Below are 19449 nucleotides of genomic sequence, written 5' to 3'. Positions count from 1 at the left end.
TTGGTATTCTGAATCTTGAGAGGACCCTTCCATTTTAGGACTGTGATTAGATTATCAAGGTATAAATTAGTGTGGTAAATTTAGATGTATTATTTCCTTTCTATTCTTAATCTCAGGATATATTACATTTTCTATTTCAACTTCAATTTTATTCCTAATATAAACTTAAATAATATCCTGTAGAATTCACTATTATGCAGTTACTTTTTGTAGCTATTTAAATATAAATACATGTAACTGATAAGTAAACTCATTTAACCCATCAACTTCTCTAATTAAAAATTATGGTTACAGAAATGAAGAGATAACTAAATAAGTTTCATATTTCATTTACTAGAATTAGGAAAGTATAACATTAAAAGTAATACACATTTAGCCCAGCTCGTGTGACTCAGTGGCTGAGTGTCTACATATGAACCAGGAGGTCACAATTTGAATCCTGGTCAGGGCACAAGCCCAGGTTGTGGGCTCGATCCCCAGTAGGTGTCATGCAGGAGGCAGCCGATCAATGATTCTTTCATCATTGATGTTTCTATTTCTCTCTCTGAAATCAATTAAAAAAAAGTAATATACCTTTAAAGCTGTCTTCTTTTGCTGATTTTGTGGAGAAAGATGTCACTACAATTCACTCTGAAAAGATTTACAAGTCTATACTGATAACTATAATTCTCTGAAGGCTGTAGGATAATTTTTCAAAATCCCAAAGAAAGTGAAAAAAGGTTTAAAACAAAACCTAGTAGGTGAATCAGCATATGAAAGATGTAAAAGAAATAATTTGATAAAATGCAGATTTTTGTTTCTATTTGTAAATAAATCTTTGACAGTTGTTGATGCTTTATGTGATTTGTAAGTAGTAATTAAGATTTTCTTGTGCTTGCTTCTGCAACACATATACTAAAATGGGAATGATACAGAGAAGATTAGCATGGCCCCTGTGCAAGGATGATGCAAATTTTTGAAGTGTTCCATATTTAAAAAAAAAAAGAAAAGAAAAAGAAAAAGAAAGGTTTTTGTAGGAAAGACAATATACTTAGTAATGAAAGCATATCATCTTTACTAAATACCATTCATTGCTAAAAGGAACCAAGGTTCCTTTGAGAAATGTCCAATTGCAAGTTAGGGAAAGTACAAGATGAAGCCAAAACATCTGGTTGTTCCATCAATAAGAAAGTACTAAAAAAAAAAAAAAAAAAAAAAAAAAAAGATGGGGCATGAAAACAGGCCACAGGAGCCAGCTAAAAAGCACTCCCATTGGCCAAAACTGAGATAATGTGAACATGAAAATAAATAAGGACAATAATGGATTATAACAGTAAATAAATTACAAATCTCTAAGCCCACAGTGATCATTAATAGATAAACAAATGGAGAAGGAGAGATATTCCTTACAACAGAGTGCCGACTGATACATGTTGAGGATAGGGTTGAAATATTTTCATTTTGAAATCACCACAGAAAACCTGGTTTGGCATAGATCATCAACAGACAATAAGTCGAAGGTGGTAGAGGTGAGGGGAGTTTGATAAGGAGCAGGATGTTTGTATGACCTCAAACCATCTCTCCAGAGATGCATTTTCAGTTGAAGGGGAGAAAAGTAGTTAGTTATTGGAGAAACTTGACAACACCTTGACTGGGTGATTAAAATTAACATCACTAGAGTCCTCTGGATGTGATTTCCTGAGAAGGTCATAGGCCAGTATTCAAGGATACATTATCTAAATTTAATTATAAGACGTGAGACAAATCATAGTTGAGGGCATTCCAGGTATATAGATTACCATGAGCAAAGGGCCAAAGGTAGGAAAGCGTGTGTGTGCATGTGTGTGTGTGTGTGTGTTGGGGATATTTTTAGAAAATTAAGAGTAGTTTAATTCAGCTATAGCAAAGAATCCGTAGAAGATGAAGTAAGGGAGGGAGGAATAAAATTATAAAGATAGGTTGGGACCATAATGTGGAGAATTTTGCATGTTGACTGAGAATTCTGTATTTGACTGAGGACTCACCACAGCCCAGTGCAGGGCCAGGTGCTGGTACTACTGTGGTATAGAAGAGAGACTTGGCCTCTGCACTCTCAGAGCTTACAGTCCTGGAGTTTTTGCTTAGGCTACTTTTATTTCAAATAGTTTCTTGGTCCAATGCCTAACTGTTCCAGGTTTTCTTTACTTGATTCCCCACTGTTAAGGGTATATGCAGCACTGGTCATACTTTCTCGGTATGATCAGCAGTAGTTATAATGTATTTTATGTAATGTTTTTATGAAAACAGTGTGTACAGAGGTGATGGTAGTTAGAAATTTAAATTTAAAAACATCTTCAAGAATTTAAAATCATCCCTAGAGTAGTCAAACTCATAGAGACAGAAATTGGAACGGTGGTTGCCAGGAACTGTGGGGGAGGGGGAACGGGAAGTTAGTGTTTAATGGTTAGGGAGTTTCTGTTTGGGAAGATGACAAAGTTCTGGAGATGGATTTGTGGTGATGGTTGCACAACAATGGTAATGCACTTAATGCCATAAAACTGTACACTAAAAAATGATAAATATTATATTACGTATATTTTACCACAATTACAAAATAATTTAATCATAGCCAATCTTTCTATTAGTACTCACGAAGGAGCAATATCCAGGTGGTTGATGCTAAATCCAGAAGAGCAAAAGCCTCCCAGTGTTGTTGATATGGTTAAGAATGCAACAGCCAAAGAGTAATCACAACCTATAAATCCAGCAGCTACCAGGAATACTGCAGGTCCAATCATTCCTGAAGTTAAAAGGTTACAAAAAGAAAAGAAGCCCTAGCATTAATATTTGCCTGTTCTACCTTAATATAGTATAAATCTGAGATTGGATATTACTGCCACCTACTGTAGAAACATTGTATTGCCTAGAATACTCTAAATTTAATAGTTTCATGAAAAAATTTGTGGAAAACATATAGGCATAATACAACCAATATAAAAGTAAAAGTAAAATCTCATTATGCATTGCCATTAAATATACATGTGACCAAGACTCAGCTAAAGTTCTACAATGTTATAGAAAAGAGCAAGAAGAGAAGATGAAAAATATGGTCCCAGAGAGAAGCAATAGCTGATACAGAGTGTGATTTAAAATTCAAAGAAAATAAACTAAATGATAAACTGTTAAATAAAGTTAGAAAAACACTCCATATAGGTCTTAACAACTGCAAACAATACGCATAATTTATTCAGGCAGTTAAGCATAGAATACAAGTAATAGAAAAGGACTTATGAGTGGCCTGCCATTTTTTTCTGTGTCTACAGCAGTGCAATCCTATCTCTGTGAGAATAGAATTGTTGTATTTGTATATACTGAAACTGCAACTGAGAAACTTATTTTTAAGTTTCAACTGAATTTAAATAGAGACATCTGCCTGGTGGCTACCATACTGAAGAGAGCAGGTCCACAGAAAGCCAAAAAAGAGAAAGGCCCCTTTTTTTAATCTAAAGGGATTTATTTCATTTAAAGATGTGGGATAACTTCTTTTTTTTTTTTTTAAACATATTTTATTGATATTTCACAGAGAGGAAGGGAGAGGGATAGAGAGCTAGAAACATCGATGAGAGAGAAACATCGATCAGCTGCCTCCTGCACACCCCCCACTGGGGATGTGCCCGCAACCAATGTACATGCCCTAGACCAGAATCGAACCCGGGACCCCTCAGTCCGCAGGCCGACGCTCTATCCACTGAGCCAAACCGGTTTCGGCTGGGATAACTTCTTGAGAGTTGAAGTAAATAAGCAGTGAAACAGGACAACAACTTTCAGTGGTAAGTGCCCAGAGTGTTTACAGAATTATCGTACTTGGCATAATTCTGTAAACAAATACACTACATGCATTAAAATATCTGTTTTAATATGTGAACAAAATAAATGACTAATATTATCATTTGTACCTTGCTTTACACTGTAAACATAGTAAATAATTGCGAGCCAAAATAAAACCTGATTCACATCACTTACCTATAAGGCTAAAAACTTTTCGAACACATACGGTTGAAAAATTCCATTCTGCCCTTAAATAGTCAGCAGCTTGACCAGACATGATCATACATAACCAACAGCCAAAATAAGGCACTGCAGATAAAATCCCATTCTGGGAGGAATAAGAAGATATGGAATTAATTATGATGGGAGGAAGAACCAACACACACACACGCACGCACGCACGCACGCACGCACGCACGTGCGCGCATGCACATTCACCACTCAAAAACAAAGGAAATCCATAGCAATAAACTGTTAATTTGTATATAGGTACTAGAGGTAGGCCTTCCGTCCCCCGGCTTCCCTCTGGCACCCAGGACCTGGGCTTCCCTCGCAGCCGTGGCTTTGTCTGGAGGTCATACGGCAGGACGTCTGGTCTAATTAGCATATTACTAGGTATTACTATAGATAGTAAATAAGTTTGGTCTATAGAAGGATTTTGGGATTCAGTTCAATGAAGTCCCTAAGATCCTGTCTCAAAGGGAACCAGGGCTCACTATAGTCCAATCTGCTCAAGGCAATCTTGAATGTTATTTTGGGACTTGGGCAGTAACTTCAGTGAGAGAGGATGGATTTTCCCCACCAAAGTTTCTGTCTTGAATGTCATTTATTTTTAAAATATTTTTATTATAAAATAAAACAGATACAGAAAACATATAAATCAAATGTATATCTTAACAAGCTATTCTTTTTTTTAAAAAAAAACATATTTTGATATTTTACAGAGAGGAAGGGAGAGGGATAGAGAGCTAGAAACATCGATGAGAGAGAAACATCGATCAGCTGCCTCCTGAACACCTCCCACTGGGGATGTGCCCGCAACCAAGGTACATGCCCTTGACCGGAATCGAACCCAGGACCCTCCAGTCCGCAGGCCGACGCTCTATCCACTGAGCCAAACCGGTTTTGGCTTAACAAGTTATTCTTAAGTGAACACCATCTAGGTCAGGTGCCTGGTGCACTAGCACATACTTTGAGCAGAGGACAAAGGCTATGATTGAGAGACACTCTTATCTTTTCCCTCTTGCTTTAAGTTATCACCTAAGCAAAATGAAAACACCAGGAGATATGAAACAGAATTAATCGTGGAAATGTGTTATTTTTGTAGGAAATTACTTGACAGCTTTTTAGGATATCACAAATTCTGTAAAATGAAGAACACACACTCAGAATAAGAGAAATTTTTCTTCTATTAATTTTTCCTCAGCATAAGTCTGAGGTGCCAAGACTAAATGAAAAAAAAAAAAACAACAACAACAAAAAACCACACATACAAATGTTTTTATAGTCTAAGAGAGATGGATACACTTGTTAGTGTTTACAAACACAAAAAAGGCAGAAAGATATTTTATCAGCGATAATTAAATCTTATAATAATTCCATTTAAGCATCATTCATGGTGCAGACCAGAAAAATTTAATATTTTAAATTAAAGTGTGCTTAAGAAAATGTTTCTTTCATCATAGTTTGTGGTTTTCTGTATTCAGATACTGTATGCTTCCAGTTATTCTATAACTGAAAACTTTATATATATATATAAATCTTCATTGATTTCAGAGAGGAAGTGAGAGGGAGAGAGAGATAGAAGCATCAATGATGAGAGAGAATCACTGATTGGCTGCTTTCTGCACGTCCCCCACCAGGGATCAAGCCTGCAACCCAGGCATGTGCCCTTGAACCGAAATCGAACCTGGGACCCTTCAGTCCGCAGGCTGACGCTCTTTCCACTGAGCCAAACCAGCTAGGGCCGTACCTGAAAATTTTTGTTTCTTTCTGGTATTATGCTGTGTAATTTCCTCTTTAAATTTTATTACATTTAGACTTCTGCATAGTGGGATTACATCTATTGTTACTTGGGGCAGAATCCTACAGATGAATAAGCTGTAGCAAGTAGAGAAATGAATTTTCAGATCTTGGTCTTGTTCCCTAATGGGATAAGGCTGATAATTCACAGAGTTACTGAATTTTTCCACTTAAAGCTCCAATTTTTTTTGTTTTTTTCCTAAAGCTCCAATGTTAGCTTTAACTGGTTTGGCTCAGTGGATAGAGCGTCAGCCTGCGGACTCAAGGGTCCCAGTCAAGGGCATGTACCTTGGTTGCGGGCACATCCCCAGTAGAGGGTGTGCAGGAGGCAGCTGATTAATGTTTCTCTCTCATCGATGTTTCTAACTCTCTCTCCCTCTCCCTTCCTCTCTGTAAAAAAATCAATAAAATATATTAAAAAAATAAAGCTCCAATGTTAAAAACTCCCAACAACCTATAACTACTAAAATCTTCAACATTTATTCATTCCATGAGTATCTTCTATAGTTATTCAGCTTTCTGTGCAAGGATAAAATTCCTTGTATTCATTTATTTAAAAAATTGATCCTAAAATATTAATATCTAAAATAGGTTAATAGATATTGCCCTGACTCTCACTGAATTGTAAGAAATATGGACGCTAGTATTGGAAAAAACTAGGAAAAAAAGAAATGGTAGGATAACTAATGAAACTAAACTTACATGAAAAAGCAATATTATAACAAGAGATCAAAAACTTTATAATTTTTAATTAATGAGAGATTGTAATTTTAAATACAAAGCTAGCCTTATCCTAAGGAAAGGTCATTTCATGAATGCAATAAATTGATTTCTCAAGAAAAAAATCCATGTTAAAAAGAGGCTTTTAGGGGGTCAAATATATGATGATGGATGGAAACTAGGCTTTTGGTGATGAGCTTACTATAGTGTATACAAATATCAAATTATAATATTGTATGCCTGAAACGTATATAATGTTATTAATCAATGTTACCTCAATAAAAAAGCTTCTATTTAAGTAGAGAATTATTGTCAAACTCTATTCACATTTTTTAAAAATTTGATTCAAAAAAGAAAATGCCTTTTTAAATATGAAAATGCAAGGTAAAAGATTCTTATTTTAAATTCTCTCATTATAGAACTTTAAAAATTCCATAAAAAATAAAGGCAATTAAGTGCACAGCAGTAATTACTGGCCAGCTATTGATATTTCATTCTTTCTATAGTTCTCCCAGGAAAATCTCAAATAGAAACCTCAGTGGAATAATATTTAGATCTGCATACATGTTCTTTGGTTGATCTCTTCCCACCCACCCACTGACCTCCGCCTTCCCTTTGAGATTCCACATCTGTTCCCTTCTTCTATGTCTCTGGATCTGTTTTGTTCAACAGGTTTTTTTTGTTCATTATATTCCACATATGAGTGAGATCATGTGATGCTTATCTTTTTCTGACTGGCTTATTTCACTTAGCATAATACTCTCCAGGTCCCTCCATGTTGTCTCAAAATGTAAGAGATCCTTCTTTTTTACTGCTGCATAGTATTCCATGGTGTAAATGTACCACAGCTTGTTGATCCATTCATCTACTCATAAGCACTTGGGCTGTTTTCAAATCTTAGCTATTATAAATTGTGCTGCTATGAACATCAGAAAGAATATATGCTTCTTAAGTGATTTTGCCACTTAGAAATAATCAATATGCTATTGTGGGATATCTTGGGTTAGCCTGCCCTGGGCCCCAACAAGGGCTATCTTTCACTTTGTGGCTGAGTGATATTCCATTATATGAATATACTACCTTTTGTTTATCTCTTCACTTGCTGATGGACATTTGGGTTATTTCCATATTTTGGTTAGTATGAGTAATGCTGTTACGAACATTTGTGTAAATGTATTTGTGTGGACATATATTTTCAATCCTCTTCGTATAAATTTAGGAATGGAATTACTGGGTCATATGATAACTTTGCTTACATTTTTTTTGAGGAATTGATGAACTCTTTTCCACAGTGGCTACATCATTTTACATTCCCACCAGTAGTGTATGAAGGTTTCATTTCCTCTATATCCTCAACACTTGTTATTTTTTTAATTCTAATAGGTGTGAAGTGGTATATGGTTATGGTTTTCATTTCCATTTCCCTAATGATTTATGATGCTGAGCATCTTTACATGGGCTTATTGGCCACTTGCATTTCTTTGGAGAAATGTCTATTCAAATCATTTGCTCATTTAAAAAATGGTGGTGTGTTTTCGTTATTGAGTTGTAAGTGTTCTTTATATAATGCGGGTACTAGACCCCTATCAGATATGTGACTTGCAAATATTTTCTCCCCTCCAGTGGGTTTGCATTCTTGATAGTGTCCTTTGATGCACAAAAGTTTTTAATTTTGATGAAGTACAACTTATCTAGTTTTTTTACTTTGATTACTTGTGCTTTTGGTGTTACATATAAGAAACTTACCCAGTCCAAGGTCACAGAGATGTATACTTTCTAAGAGTTTTATCTTTTTAACTCTTACATTGTCTTTAATTTTGAAAGCAAAAATACAACCAATTTTCCTTACACACTGTGCCTCTTTCCCTTTAGGCTTTTCCTCAGTCTCTTTAAAGGCAAAAATCCATCAATGTAAATAGAGATAATAGGAACTACCTCAACTGATGAGTTCAAAGGAACTGGCAGTTTCAGGAAGGTCCTTCTTATACAGCTTTACAACTACAGCTTTTCCAATCCTAAATGATGCTGCAGAGCAGCCTCTGCACAAGAACCTTGCACTTTACAACTCCTTGCTCAGCTGACAGCAGTCCCGCTACCATCCTTTGTAGAAGTGAATGTTGGTGCCACTTTAAGTTTTAGAGTTTAAAGGAATTTGGGACATAGATCTGATATCCTGCATGTTGCTAGGGATTAGTAGGACTTTATGGTTACTGGGATTCCAGCCAAAATATACCATGAATCAAGAGTTTACACACACTGAAAAAAAGAAAGAACAACTGTGAAGCAAAAAAGACAAGTCTTTAAAATTTAGCATATTAGAGTAAAATGGAAGATAAAAATAACAAGTTCTCATAGATAAAAACAAATTCTGTGTGCAGTTCAAAATCTGTACTTTATATAAGAAGCATATGACTATATTTTCTTACCTCTTGAACATTGAACCTTAAGATCTCCTTCATATAAGTAGGCAATAACGTCAACAAGGTATAAAAAGTCCAGTTATAAGAAAAGTGTGCAACAACAATGGCCCAAAGAGGCAAGGATTTTAGCATGGGTATCCATGGCACTGACTTCTGTGAAGAAAGCTGAAAAAACAAACAACCAGGCACATTTAGGATAAGCTACAGCTATGTTGAGATCTGTACTTATTAGCCAAAATCCCATCTAGAACACATTATCAGCCTTGATTAGTAAATTCCAGATTTTTAAACCAACTCTTTAAAAATATTATACAGTAACTAGAGGCCTGGTGCATGAAATTCGTGCACGGGGGTGGGGGTGGGATGGGGTGTGTGTCCCTCAGCCCAGCCTGCACCCTCTCCAATCTGGGACCCCTCGAGGGCAGTCAGACATCCCTCTCACAATCCAGGACTGCTGGCTCCCAACTGCTCGCCTGCCTGCCTTCCTGATTGCCCCTAACTGCTTCTGCCTGCCAGCCTGATCACCCCCTAACCACACTCCTCTGCCAGCCTGATTGATGCCTAACTGCTCCCCTGCCAGCCTGATTGCCCCTACCTGCCCTCCCCTGCAGGCCTGGTCACCCCTAACTGCCCTCCCCTGCAGGCCTGGTCCCCCCCAACTGCTCTCACCTGAAGGCCTGGGTCCCCCCCAACTGCCCTTCCCTGCAGGCCCGGTTGCCCCCAACTTCCCTCCTCTGCCGGCCTGGTCACCCCTAACTGCCCTCCCCTGCAGGCTTGATTGCCCCCCAACTGCCCTCCCTTGCAGGCCTGGTCCCTCCCAACTGCCCTCCCCTGCTGGCCATCTTGTGTCCACATGGGGGCAGCCATCTTTGACCACATGGGGGCAGCCATCTTGTTTGTTGGAGTGATGGTCAATTTGCATATTACTCTTTTATTAGATAGGATAGAGGCCTGGTGCACGGGTGGGGACTGGCTGGTTTGCCCTGAAGGGTGTCCCAGATCAGGGTGGGGGTTCCCTTGGGGCGTGGGGCGGCCTGGGCGAGGGGCCTGTGGTGGTTTGCAGGCCGGCCACGCCCCCCAGTGACCCAAGCAGAGGCCCTGGTATCTGGGATTTATTTTACTTCTGTAATTGAAACTTTGTAGCCTGGAGCAGAGGCCAGGGCAGGCCAGGGCGGGTGGGAAGCTTGGCTTCCTTCATTGCTGGGGGCAACCCAAGCCTCTTGCTTGCTCCAGCTCCGTGGCCGCCTCCATATTTGTTGGGTTAATTTGCATACTTGCTCCTGATTGGCTTGTGGGCATAGCGGAGGTACAATCAATTTGCATGTTTCTCTTTTATTAGATAGGATAGAGTACATTTTCAGATTAGAAGAAAAACTGAAATGTAATTAGTGTGATAATGTCAACTCCAAACATTCCCTTTGAATGGCAGAAGTCACCTACAGTTATAGAGATAAAAGAGGTCTGCAACCTCCCCATCCACCCCTATTGCTTGAAAAGCTCAGAGACAAGAGGAAGGACAAGATCAGTCTAGAGATTTTAGAATTTAAAGGAAGTTGGAACATAGATATTTTTTATATGGCTTTGAAACCCACAAAGGAAATGAATCACACTTCTGTGTTGAAAGATACATGTTTAAATGTATCTGATCTCTGGAAACTAAATATATTCTGAATAATGTACCCCCCTCCCAGAAACAGAAACTTTAGTGTGAAATATGTAATAATTTTAAGATTCCTGCTGCATGTACTTGCATGTAGTGACAGTGATGTTTTAATTAATTAATTAATTAATTTTTTAAAAATATTTTTGTTTGTTTTCAGAGAGGAAGGGAGAGGGAGAGAAAGATAGAAACATCAATGATGAGAGAGAATCATTGATCGGTTGCCCGCTGCACACCCTGTATTGGGGATCGAGCCCACACCCAGTCATGTGCCCTGACTGGGAATTGAACCATGACCTCCTGGGCTATTTTAATTTTTTTTTGAGAGAGAAAGAGAAGCACCCATCAGTTGCCTCCCATACATGCCCCGACCGGGGATCAAACCCACAATCTGACCAGGAACGGAAACCACCACCTTTTGGTATACAGGAAGATGCTCCAACCAACTGAGCCACACTGGCCAGGGCTTACCAGTATTGTTTTAGAAGAATATATGGCTCTGATAATAGCATTCCAACAGTATTTAGGCATAATTTTGTTTGTACAAATGAAGCAAAAATGAAGCAAATTTAGCCATACTAGCATATTTTCACAGCCTATAAATATCAACTGAATTTTTGATAATCTGATATTTTTTGAGAACCACCTAACCAAGACCAGCTATAAATGGAGAGTGACATCAGCAAGATGGCCAAATAAGATGTCCTAGACTCATTTGGCATCCATCCATAGACAAAAGTGCCTTTGTGGGAGCTGTGGGATCCAGTACCATTTGCCAAGGGACCTGTGAGGAGCCTCATACACCTGTGCATTGGGTAAAACAAATACAAATCATGGTCCTGTTCACAAACCCTAAAGACAGTTGTGAACCAGCTCCAGCCCCTTTTGGCTGAGGTTTGGGAGCCTGTGGAGAATACTGACTTAGACAATCAACCACAAAGAAATCCTGCCATTTGCAACATGACTAGACCTTGAGGGTGTTACACTAAGTGAAAAAATCAGACAGAGAGAGACAAATACTATATGATATAACACGTGTGGAATGGTAGTTGCCAGGGGCTGAGGGAGAAGTGTTGGTCAGAGGGTACAAATTTCTAATTATAAGATGAATAAGTTCTGGGAACCTAATGTACAGCATGGTGATGTAAGTTAATAATACCGTATTATATACTTGAAAAATGCTAAGACAGTAGATCTTAAATGTTCTCTCCACAAAAAGGAACATTTTGCCTTTTGGGGAGAATGGAGGTTTGGAAAGAATATGATATGCACATATTACAGCTTAGTGTTAATTTGTAAACTGGGTACAAAAGTCTTTTCTCCCAATAAGAATTATGAGATCAATTTACAGCATTTTCACATTATACGTTATGTTTCAGGGAAGAAAACATTTATAAAAGCATTCAAGTTAAAGAATTTTTATTTATAAAATCTTCATTTATAAAAGCATTCTTCATTTATAAAAGCATTCAAGTTAAAGAGGAATTTTTAAATGTTACTAGGACAGTGGTCGGCAAACTGCGGCTCGTGACCGCGGTTTGCCGCTCTGTTGACTAATGAGTTTGCCGACCACTGTACTAGGAGAAACCATCCAAGTATCCAGCAGACACTAAAAAAAATCCTTCAAGGTTTTAAGGTAGTGCTGTCTAGTAGAATTTTCTACAGCAATGGAAATGTTCTATATCTGCATTTCTCAGTGTGGTAACCAGTAGCCACATGTGGCTATTAAGCCCTTGCATTTTGCCCTAACACAACAGAGGAACCAAATTTTTAATTAAGTTAGTTTAAATAAAAATTTAATAGCCACATGGGCTTGTGACTACCATAATGGATGACACAGGTTTAAGGTAAGACCTTAATGAAGTACAAAACAGCTTTTTCTGATATTCTAGATCTAGAAATTATTCTCATGCTATTGGTTCTGAAATATTAGTCCACACACACATTCTCTATGGCTTCATTAACCTACATGTTGGCAAAAACATGAGAGCTCTATATTATTCTGAAATGCCACTGGTGATAAATGAAAATATACTGGGAAGGAAAATTTTAAATTGCTCAGATCATCTTCCCAGCCAACATTTTGAAAGCAAATTTTCTTTCATATTTGAATGATGGAATTTCTGACGAAACAATCAGCGAGGTCTGGAATCTTATATGGGGAATATAATTGCTAATTTGCTTTCCTGTCAAGTACGCCTGAACACAGAGATAGTTGTACATAATGGGTATGACCACTGCCAGCCCATGGAAGTTTTGAGGATACATAATCCCCTAAACCAGTGGTCGGCAAACTCATTAGTCAACAGAGCTGCAAACCGCGGCTCGCGAGCTGCTGTTTGCCGACCGCTGCCCTAAACAAAGAAATTCACTCTCTTGGTTCCCCTTGTGACTCTTGGTGCACTTGGCTCGTGACTTGTGATTCTTGGCTTCCTTGTTTTGCCTGTATGGCCCACAGCCATGCGGACCCCACATGCAATGGACTGCAAGACAGCAGTGAGAAACACAAGCTAAACTACCCTGATGTTGGACTGGACCCGCTCCAACATGGAAAGGAAACTCTGGACACTGGCTCTGCTTCCAGCTCTATTGAAATCCCAGCTACACTTCTTCTATGACTGGACTAAAGGAAATGGGACTTTGGAAACCCAGGGATACAATTCCATAGAAATAAAGCTTTCTACTATGTCTCATCATCCCGTGTGAGTCTCAGAAAATTCCTTTTCTCAAGAATCCTGCTCCCAGCAGTAACTGGGGAAGACAAGGCACATACTGCTCTGATAACTACAAAAAAATTATTTGTTGTAAAATGTGTTAATTTTCTAGAATACATGAAGGGTAAGGCCATCAACAAATACTTGAGTATCTTCTATGTGCAACTTCACAAAAAACGTTTTCCTGTCAAATGCAAGTAACAACAAATTGATTTAGAAAAAGTTGCATGCAATAGATGTTCTTAATTTATAGCAACTAACTATTCAAACCAAGGCCCCCATTTACTTAATAATGTTGCCAAATTGTATACTCTTTCTTAAAGGTATAAAGGAAAAGCAAAAACAGTTATAAAACATGCTGTTCTTAAGAATTAAGTAAAGAAAAGAAAAAACCAATACGAGATCTCTAGGAAAGAAAACCTCTATGGGTGAAGTGGTAATGTCTTTTTATAATTTATTAAAAAGAGATCTTTAAAACAGAGATGTTGATGATCTTAAAGCATTCACTAGGATAGAGCTCACTAGTTATGAGCTGGCCTTGGGAGTATACTTGTAGAGTGCCCTGAAGATTTTATTGCTCTTTTTGTAACAATTTCTAAATCAGAATTAGAACTATATATGCTGCCATAAATGTAAGATCTACCAAATGTAAGAATGAAATCACATTTCTGCCTATAAGTATTGACTTTTTCTGAGCTTAATAGTAAGAAAGCATTCTAACTGGAACCTCGCCTATCTGGCTCAGGTCTTCTCTCCACACAGCTGTCAGTGTAAGTTCTCTAAAATGCAAGCCTCATTCTGTCACCAAGTTTACAAACAATTCATGGCATCCCAGTGCCTGCAAGATAAAATCTGAGCTCCTCAGTGAGACATAGGGAACCCTCTGATCTGACTTCTGCCTACCTCCTCTATTTTCTGCTGCTCTTTGCTTTTTACTTTTAGCCATACCTAACTGCTGACTTCCTGAAATATTACCCTGTCTCCTGTGCCTTCGCTGCACCATATACTTGGACTGGAATGCCTGCACATCTCTCACTTCCCCAGTTTGTCGGGCTAACTCCAATTTCCCTTTCTAGATTGATCATCTAAAGCTTTTATTAGTGAGAAAGAAAAAAGCATCCCCAGGCTATTGTCACCTGAACTTGCCTGCTTGTAAAAACTAGGTCCTGGTGTTCGACCATCGAACTTGAACAAAGCCATTCTATAAACATGATAGAATGAGACAAAAACAAGACCACTCTATAATCATGTCTGAACACAGACAAAATAAGAATGCTATAAACCACAAAAAAAGGAGCAAACATATCCTCTCCTGGCTAACAGCTTTAGCCCCACCTTCTAGAAAAAAATTAAGATAATTATAGAATTGCTACTAACACCAAAACAGTAGTTCTTTAAATCCTCCCCAAAGTCAATGAATGCAAGTCTAAATTATAACAAGCTCCTAATTCTCACTGAGATGCCCTATGGTTCCTCAAGATGTGCCTTCTCCCTCACTAAAACAAACGAAGAAACCCAATTTTGTTCAACTACAAGTATGTTCTTGATGATCTTTTGCCGGGGGGTGGGAGGGGGGGGGGGGCGGGGGGCACTGACACCAGAGGACTTATGACATGTCCCCCCCTGCCTTCTTTGTTTCAAAGATTTCCTGTGCATCTGTTGTTGTTTTTTAAACATTACTTAATTAATTTATGTAATTGATTTTAGAGAGAGAAAGGGAGGGAGGGGGAGAGAGGGAGAGAGAGAAATATCCACCAGTTGCCTCCTGCATATGGGATCTAACTGTAACCTGGGTATGTGCCCTGACCAGGAATTGAACCTGCCACCTTTTGGTGTACAGGACAATGCTCCAACCAACTGAGCTACACAGGCCAGAGCTTATGTGTCTGTCTTACAGCACTGCATCATGCAGACTACACTATATTGAAGTTCTGTTCATTCATGTCTGTCCCCCTCTGGAGATCACAGATCCCACAAGAACCATGTCTTGTTCATTTTATTTCTCTTATTTTTTAAGCCCCCAGTACCTGACAAAGAAACTAGGACATTGTAAATTGTCAAAAAATGTTTAAAGGATGAATAAAGTACAGCAGATGATCTAGATCTCTTGGATCCAAGATTTAAGGGTGAAGTTTCATGAAACACATTATTTTATGACATTTCAACTATGACATCATCTGATTTAAGAATGCAGTTTGGGGTTCTATGAAATTTTATCCTTCTAACTCCTCTTGCTTCTGAATATTCTACTTTCTGAAGCATATGAAAGGACAAATTAACCATAGGTTTGGATAATGGACAGATTTAGACACACATCAAGTAGAGAAAGCTTTGAAAAAAATCTAAAACTAAAAAGTTTCCTAAGTCCATGAAAATAATAATAGAAGAAGCTCACTGTTGCCCAGTAATGCTGAGAAAATGTGACATATAAAGTTTTATGTGGCAAGACCTATTAACATGGCATTACATTCTTTTTATTGGTTTCTTCAAGGGAAAAGGTGGGTGATTCATTTGATTAACATCATGAAGGACACTAAGATCTCAAAGTAACTTTCCTTATCACAGTGCTGATTTCTTCTAATTTTTTGCTGACCTTCGGCAAAGAACAAGATATGCCATATTTTTCTAAAGTTCAGCAGTTTGTAGATACACTTGTAGCAAAATTTAAAAACTTAAAAGAAATGTAAATGTAAATGTTTAAATTCTACCTGCCTATACTTTCTATAAACATTGAAAATATCAACAGTGGTAACTTATTGGGCAAAAGTTTCAAATGAAATATTTTATGTTCTTAAACTAATATAGTGACTCTGAAACCATTAATAAAGCTAAGAAAGGACTATATATATTTTAATTTTTCCTAATGATTTCAGATTATCTTTCATTCTCCCCAAAAGGCAACTATATATATTTTTAATCCTCACCCGAGGATATTTTTCCATTAATTTTTAGAGATAGTGGAAGAGAGAGTGAAAGACAGAAAAGTATCAATGTGAGAGAAACCCATCGATTAGTTGCCCCTTGTTGCATGCACCCTGACCAAGGCGGAGCCTGCAACCAAGGTACATGCCTTTGAATTGAACTCAGGACCCTTTAGTCCACTGAGCCAACCCAGCTAGGGCCAAATATTTTGTTTTCATGGCTTGAGTATTTCTTATATTAAATTATGACAGACTTTTATTTCTGACTTGCTACTGTGTTTAAGTGATAGAAATCTAGCTTTAATAAGATGTTTTTTTTCTAAAGATCTACTGTAGAGGGGCAAATAGTTATATATATTAAATGTGCTATCATCATTAAATCACACTCATTTATAAATTAAATGTGCTATCATCATTAAATCACACTCATAAGTACAGATAAAAACATACTAGTTTTCTAAAAACTAACATTTAGAATGTAGCTATAAGATTACTTTCATAAATAACACATTTTATTTTCTACTAATTAAGAAGAAAACAAATTTAAGATTCACCTGATAATCATTACTCTAGAACAGAAATTTTCAACCAGTGTGACAGAAGAATTTTTAAAACATGCAATATTTGGCTATTTAATCAGAGGCACTGACCTCTTTTCCCTTAGACCAGTGGTCGGCAAACTCATTAGTCAACAGAGCCAAATATCAACAGTATAACGATTGAAATTTCTTTTGAGAGCCAAATTTTTTAAACTTAAACTTCTTTTAATGCCACTTCTTCAAAATAGACTCGCCCAGGCTGTGGTATTTTGTGGAAGAGCCACACTCAAGGGGCCAAAGAGCTGCATGTGGCTCGCGAGCCGCAGTTTGCCGACCACTGCCTTAGACTGTCAAATTAAAAGTCAACAGCCGCCCTGGCCAGTGAGCCTCAATTGTTTGAGCGGTGTGTCATGGACTGAAAGAAAGGTTGCTGGTTCAATTCCTGTTCAGGGCACATGCCCAGGTTGTGGGTTAGGTCCTCGTACTTGGGAAGCAACCACTTGATATTGCTCTCTCTCTCTGTCCCCCTTCTTCTCTTCTCTAAAATCAATAAAAACATATTTTACCAAAAAACGACAAGAGCCAATACAACAATAGCTATCTGGTGTAAATGAATCAAAATTATACCTATTTTTTTTGTCAGATTAGCAAAAAATATATACTTTTTTTTGTCTGCTACAGAATTTTGGTAATTAGTGTGCCATAAGATGAAAAAGGTTGAAAACTGCTGCTCTAGAAGGTTTAAAATAACTTTAAAAATTGTTTCATAGATTTAAGCTAGAGAGAATTAGAATTTCTCCGGCAAAACAAACACTTTGTACATTTATTTCATTTGCCTGTTCCATTTTGCCTAGAGCATGTACAATAAAAATATCTGTTAAAAATTGGGATCTGAATGATTCAGATCCATAAGAATGAAACTTGTACTAATTTGCGCAACATGATAAAAAAAAATTGGTATCTAAATTCTGAAGAAAAAAAAGTTTCAAAATTATTTTTAAAATATGCCAAAGTCAATACCTGATTTTTTAACGATGAAAGAATGTATTCCTTTTCCTGGTGGGAGATTGTCGTGTGAGTTTCTGGTGTATTACTAACTAACCAGATCCATAAAACAAACCAAATGATTCCAACAATACCTTGAAATAGAAAAATAATAGTTAAATAAAATTAGAATGCACCAACAGTAATTCTTACATGTGTTAAAAAATTATGTAATTATAAAATCAATGTATATTGGTTTCAGTTTAGTTTTTATTTCAAGTTCCTCTCGTAATTCTTTAATGGGATAATTGCTATCTGTATTATTTCCTATAAATTTTGAAGAAAACAACTTTTGACCATATGACTCTGCCTTTCAGAGTATACCAGACAAATCCTTTATTTTTATTTATTTGCAAAAGTTTATTTAGGAAGTCAGAGGTAGAAGTGAGCTGTAGAAGCAGTGAGCCAGCTGAGCTTTGTGGGCTCAGGAAACAAGTTAGAGACAAAAGAAGGACCCTTGACCTGGAGTGGAGGGCAGGGGTAGGCTGGAGGGGGTCAATGGGGGAAAAAAGAGGACATATGTAATACTTTCAAAAATAAATTATTTTAAAAAAAAAGAGAAAAAACACCCCCGCTCCCCCCCCCCCAAAAAAAAACAAACAAAAAACACACCTAACAAAAACAAAAGAAGGCCCTTGAGCTTAGGAAAAAAAAAAAGGCAGAGAGAAGGAGAGGAGAAAAGGCATGGGTGTGCTCCAGAGAGAGGAAGAGCAAGCTGGCAAACCTTTTAAAATATAAATTTCCACAAGCTATTATTTCCACAGGTATCTGTTATTGTTTTGTGTTGGTTTTCTTTTGTTTTGATTGCAGATAGATTTTCTGCATAAAATGTCTTTGTGGCAATCTAATTTATTGAAAACATGTATCATTATGCTAATGAGACTGAGAAGTAAAAGGCCCTGGGACAAAATTAAAACTAACAAATGAGAGCATCCTATCTTGCTTGAGAAGAAAATTTTCAAAATATACATTTCAATAATATTCAACGTAGTAATTTTTGATAGTAAGTATAGCATTTAAGTCTTGGATTCAACAGCAGTTTCTATTGAGAAATATCCCCAAACTAATATCAGGTCAAAACTCAGCTAGATCATTTTGACCTTATCAACTTGAAAAATAGGTTATCAGTGTTTTAGAGCTTTGTGATTTTGGAGATGATTACTTCAGTGAGTTGGAATATATATTTTTAACCAATTATGAGACTACTATTACATTTTGGATTCGTTACACTATAATTTAGGTTAAATTTTTCAATGAACTTACCAAAAAGGTAGAAGACGTAAGTCCAATTCATATAGAAGCAAATTATTCCAGAAAGAGGAAGAGAAATTACTGTCCCAAGCTGTGCTCCTAGAACAACAACAAAGACTTTGTAAACTTTGGAGAGATGAACAAAGACTTGGTTACCCATCTATTGCTTAAAGAAGATGGGTAACAAATAATGGAGAAGAGAAAGAATGATTCAGATCCTACAAGAACTGAATTAGTCACATGTAAATACAAACAATCCATTTTCTTAAGGAATCATTTACCAGAGAATCCACAATATGTAAAATGTATACGTTAATATGTAGTTCCATTAGTTACAACTATGTAGCTATTGCATTAGAAGGCATCTATCGA

General features: G+C 37.2%; 1 protein-coding gene across 3 annotated transcripts in view; it reads right to left on the bottom strand.

Moving 5' to 3' along the window:
- SLC17A5 (solute carrier family 17 member 5) overlaps positions 1-19449 on the bottom strand; it is a 79301-nt gene that overhangs the window by 25221 nt on the left and 34631 nt on the right. For all 3 annotated transcript variants that reach the window (XM_080665500.1, XM_080665502.1, XM_080665501.1), the window contains exons 5-9: positions 19090-19176; positions 17803-17921; positions 8955-9113; positions 3982-4114; positions 2611-2758 (exon numbers count right to left, since the gene is read on the bottom strand). In XM_080665500.1, the coding sequence (XP_080521626.1) occupies positions 2611-2758; positions 3982-4114; positions 8955-9113; positions 17803-17921; positions 19090-19176 (646 nt within the window). The remainder of the gene's footprint in view (positions 1-2610; positions 2759-3981; positions 4115-8954; positions 9114-17802; positions 17922-19089; positions 19177-19449) is intronic.

The sequence above is a fragment of the Plecotus auritus genome (assembly GCF_963455305.1).
Source record: "Plecotus auritus genome assembly, chromosome: 4".
Taxonomy (NCBI): Eukaryota; Metazoa; Chordata; class Mammalia; order Chiroptera; family Vespertilionidae; genus Plecotus; species Plecotus auritus.
Note: the sequence above shows the minus strand (reverse complement) of the source record. Positions and strands in the feature narration are given on the sequence as shown.